The 5076-nt window shown below is 38.7% G+C and overlaps 1 protein-coding gene across 1 annotated transcript; it reads right to left on the bottom strand.

The window, feature by feature from the left end:
* Positions 1–4395: 4395 nt before the first annotated feature.
* On the bottom strand, positions 4396–4710 carry LOC126501260 (28S ribosomal protein S33, mitochondrial-like). The gene has a single exon (XM_050141819.1). The coding sequence runs from the start codon at positions 4708–4710 to the stop codon at positions 4396–4398; it is 315 nt and encodes a 104-aa protein (XP_049997776.1).
* Between the last annotated feature and the right edge of the window lie 366 nt (positions 4711–5076).

The raw sequence follows: 5076 nt of genomic DNA, 5'->3' as shown, positions 1-5076 counted from the left end.
TTTTGTTGTTGTTCATTTTGTTTAGTATTGTTTTGTTTTCTTTTATGACAACTTGACATAAGCTACACCATCGCCTGGGAAGAAAGAATCATAATCAAGAAAATGTCTCCATAGGGCTGCCCGGTAGGCAAGTCTGTAAGACATTTTCTTGATTGATGTTTGATGGAGGATGGCCCAGTTCACTTTGGACATCCTTGGAAAGGCTGCCCTGGATGTATACAAATCAGAGTAAGCAAGCCAGTAAAAGGTACTCCTTCATAGTAGTCTCTGCTTCAGTTGCTGCCTTGAGTTCCTACCCCAACTTTCTGCACTGCATGTGATGTAAGACTAAATAAACCTCATCTTCCAAAGTTGTCTTTGTTCCCTGTGTTTTGTCACTGCCACAGAAACCCTAAGGTACCAAGGACCCTTTTGTGTTTCTAAGGTAGTATCTCACCTATTGTCCAAGCAAATCTCAAACTCAGTATCTGCCAGCCCCAACTCCACAGTATTCCTTGGAGCCAGAACTTTGGTTTATTTCCTTGTGTGCTCCCACAGGAGTGAGTTTAAAGATCTCAGCTGAAACTTGAGTCCTGTTATCAGCAAAGCAGCTGCTTCTTACTTTTCCCCACTGCTTGACTTGTCCCAGTTTAGGTCACACCCGTGTATAACACTATTAAACTTACAGACAAAAAGAAATACTCCCTCCACTACCTACATCTAGCCACATTACTGTCTGTGGACACTTCCATACCCACGACTGGCGTGTTTAGCTAAGGATATACCTCCAATCCTTGTTCTGGGGAAGTTGTTTTCTAATGTATGTACCGTGTTGAGCAGTGTGCCTTTCTCGGGCGTCTGATAGTTATTCTTCTCTGTAAGGCAACTGTAAGTCTACCTTGTAGAAGAGGCAGCAGGCTGCATTCCAGCCTGAATCCCAGCTAGCTTACCCCCAAAATAACAACACACAAACTGTATTCATTTAAACACTGCCTGGCCTATTCTTTCTAGCCTCTTATTGGCTAACTCTCATATCTTGCTTAATCCATTTCTAATAATCTCTGTAGCACCATGAGGTGGTGTCTTATTGAAAAAGATTCAGCATGTCTGAATTGGCTGCTGGCTCCACATCTGACCTCACTTCCCTTCTTCCCAGCATTCTAGTCTGTCTACTCCACCCACCTAATGGTTGGCCTATCAAACGGGCCAAAGCAGTTTTTTTATTAACCAATGACCTTCCTCCATCACTACCTCTTTTGAGAACTTTTGGACAATGGTACCAGAGCAGAAAGAAGCAGATTTTATTTGCTATCATAAGGTTCCATCAAAGATAGAAACCCAGAGTGTTATAGAGCCAGGGAACAAGAGCTGTCGGAATGAGGATCCAGCTGCATCACCATGTTGTGCCTGTATCTCTATATTTTGAGGATGCTGTTAGGCCTGTGCTGGTCTAACAAACTTGCCTCCCAGGGATGTTCTTCTGGAGTGCCTTTGCTCCTTATATACATTGGCAATACATGTCTCCAACCTTCCTCTCATCATCTGACACTTCCTCATATATCTGTGGCAAACTACTAAGATACGAAAAGATTATTAAAGAGCAGATTCCTGGCAATGTTGTGTGCACATTAACTTAGGAAGATTAAAAAAATATTTAGCCAATGCAAAAAAAATAGGCTCACCAATAAACTGATTACCACAGTATTTTAAATTCATACTTTAGAAAACAAAAATAGCATGATAAGCTATACAAAGACTTGTAAAAGAAAACCATAGCATCATTAATATATAAATGTGAAGATTTTTACAAGGTCATTTTCTATATTGTGTAAAGGTAATTTAATCTATCAAAGCCAAAGAATCCAAAACCTATGCATAGCCAGCACTATCACCAGCAGCAACAACAAAAACAGAGAAGTAAATGTTCAGTATTAAAAAATAATAAAATTAGGAAAGTAAATTGTGTTTGACAACAAAATGTTTAATAAACTGGAGCATATCAGCAAATAAAATGTAATTTTAAGGTTGTGGTACTCAGGAAAAATGTTTATCATATAAAATATGAATTATATACAGAAATTTTATCTATTTTACAGAAATTGTAATATATCATGAATCAATAAATTAAAAGACCTGTATATTGAATCTGATATACATTTCTGGAAGGATACTTTGTTTTGGAGCATAGTTAGAATTCACTTTGGAAGTTATTTGCTTACACAATATGAAATTCTCACATTTGAAGTTTTCTTGACCTCATAAAGGCAAATAGCATTTAGTTATAGCTAATATATCGAGAAGAAAATTGGCATTCATCTTTCCTCTCAGGGAATTGAGTGTGAGCACTTATAAAGGGAGAGAATTAGGCATCTCAGGCTTCTCCGTCCTTCTTCTGTTTCATCATAAACCCTTTGACATTTTAAGATGGACCAGGAAAGTTTTTGAAATTCATATTCTGTTTATTTACTATACCATGCTAAATATTTCCCAACCTTTCCCTCTCAGATAGCGCCAGGTACTTGTGCCCATGAAGAACATAGGGCACCTAAAGATAGACAAACCCAGATTTTTAATAAACTTTCATGGTATTCCCCCCGACAAAGTGCCTCAGACCCAACCTGCTGGGCATTGAGCTCCTCCTGTCTATGCTAACCCATTTGGCTGAGAAAACCTGAGAAAACTAAAATTATTTTCAGAATTCACTGCAAGTGAGTTCAAGCATGGAGGACTCATTATTCATAATTTGCTGCCTATGGAAAGTATCAGCACCAGTCTGTTCATTTCCACTTACTTATTCACTTAATAAATCATCCAGGAGACGTGATTTTCAACCTCCCCCAAGAAAGACGAAATTCCTTCAGAAAATAATCACTCAATGATTTAAGCTCCAAATATAAATGTACTGCACAGGGTACATAGAAATCGCTGTCAGCTATATAAATCTCATACACATCCTGCTTGTCTCCTGGTGCATGACAATACGAAAAGACCACAGAACATTTATAATCAAGACCATTTTCTGAAATTGACAATGGTAACGTATTCTCACGGACATTAGAAAAACAAACAACAACAAAATTATCAAGTTAGATACAAGTTCTTATCCCACTCCTTCATCAATTGTGTCGAATTGGAAGAATAGACTTTTTTTAATTTTTATTTTTTATTAAGGATTTCTGTCTCTTCCCCACTGCCGCCTCCCCTTTCCCTCCCCCTCACCTAATCAAGTCCCCCTCCCTCGTCAGCCCAAAGAGCAATCAGGGTTCCCTGCCCTGTGGGAAGTCCAAGGACCACCCACCTCCATCCAGGTCTAGTAAGGTGAGCATCCAAACTGCCTAGGCTCCCACAAAGCCAATAGGTGCAGTAGGATCAAAAACCCATTGCCATTGTTCTTGAGGTCTCAGTAGTCCTCATTGTCTGCTATGTTCAGCGAGACCGGTTTTAACCCAGGCTTTTTCAGACCCAGGCCAGCTGGCCTTGGTGAGTTCCCATTTTTTTTTTTTTAAACTCAGAATGTAACCAAATACTTTGTAGAGATTTTTGGATTGAGAATATCAAGTAGTCAGATACAGATGAGCAAAAAATTCAGATGATAAAAGAAAGGAATAAAGGAAGGAGGGAGATAGATTATGCATCACATATTTTGCAAACATTGAAAGAAGATATTGATGCAATTGATGAAAGATGGCAAATTAGTTTGCGCATGAACGCTGTCCATTGTCTGCATAGCCTACTTGTGCTATGGCACTGTCATAGTACCAAATCACTGACATTCTTAATATTGGCTTTGGGACAAGATTTATTTCTTACTCTCCCTAACTATAATCCAGATTAAAGTGGCAACCTTGCTGCCTTTGGAGTGTAGGCACTCACGGAGAGAGCATACTTTCACTGATATTCTGTCAACTGAAGCAAGCCACAGAGTCAATGGAAGGAGATGCTCATTTCCCCCACAGGCAGAGGACCTGCAAACAGATTTGGTAGAGGATCGCAAATGTATAAAACATTACACCATGATTTTCTAAAGTTCCTAGTCATGCTTAGTTTCAAAGATCAGGTGTGCCAGTGCATACTCAGTTGAGGAACTGATCAGAGTAGAAGGTGTTGTGAAGAGGCCAGACTCATCTACCATGAAGTAGACCCATTTTTTAAACAAATCACAAAACAGTGAATAGTTTATTCATTCCACTAGAGAATTAGCTAAACTTCACATTACAAAACCAAAGTAAGTATAATTTTGAAGAATTAGAATATCTTAAAAAAAAAAACAGTGACAGTTTAACTGAAGTGGATGTGAACACAGGGTTGGTGTCTACTGAGGAAGGTCACGTTCCTCTAATATATGTAAAGATAACGAGATATACTTTCTTAGTCATCGAGGAAGAAATTTTCTTTCTTGACAAGCTGGTAATATTTCTATTTTGTAGCTCTTTTCACTTCTCTTTTCTTTGGTTTCACCTTCCCACAGAGCTTCTTTAGATGTCTTTGCTCATCCTTAAAATCTTGATGCTCATCTCTGTTGAGGTCAAGGAAACAGAATGTGCCCATGAGTGCAAAATACATGTTGTGATTTGGATACCAGTTGTAAGTCTCTTTCTTTTTGGCCAACGGCTGCTCCCTGAACATATTCACCACTTTCATGGACTTTGAATTGGTAGGCCTGGCCACTTTGCCAATGATCCGGGCACTTAGATGAGACATACGCAGTGCATATTCTGAAAGTGAAGCCATGAGGTTCAAGATTCCCTGTGTCTGACCTTACTAGTGTGCGTCCCAGAAAGCCCCAAGTAGACCTATTTTATGATCATACTTAATATCATAGTCACAGCACATATTGGAATTGATTATCATGTTTTAAGTTCTAGCCTTATCATCCTATGAACTATGCTTAGGGCTTTAAAAATACCAAGAATGGCCCACTCTCTTCCCTAAGAATGAAACTGGTTATGAAACAGACACAGAAGAAACAGAGATGGAAATGCAGAAGAATTTATGGGGAAACCACCATATCAGGGAAATTTAACTCTGAATTTGCCAATAAAAGAGCTTTATATCATTTATCCATTTTTATCAAACAAAAGTAATTACCTCTCATTT

This window comes from Alexandromys fortis, unplaced genomic scaffold (genome assembly GCF_014885135.2).
Source record: "Alexandromys fortis isolate MF-2015 unplaced genomic scaffold, M_Fortis_MF-2015_v1.1 scaffold_30, whole genome shotgun sequence".
NCBI lineage: Eukaryota > Metazoa > Chordata > Mammalia > Rodentia > Cricetidae > Alexandromys > Alexandromys fortis.
The sequence above is the reverse complement of the archived record's forward strand: the minus strand, read 5'-3'. Positions and strand labels throughout refer to the sequence as shown.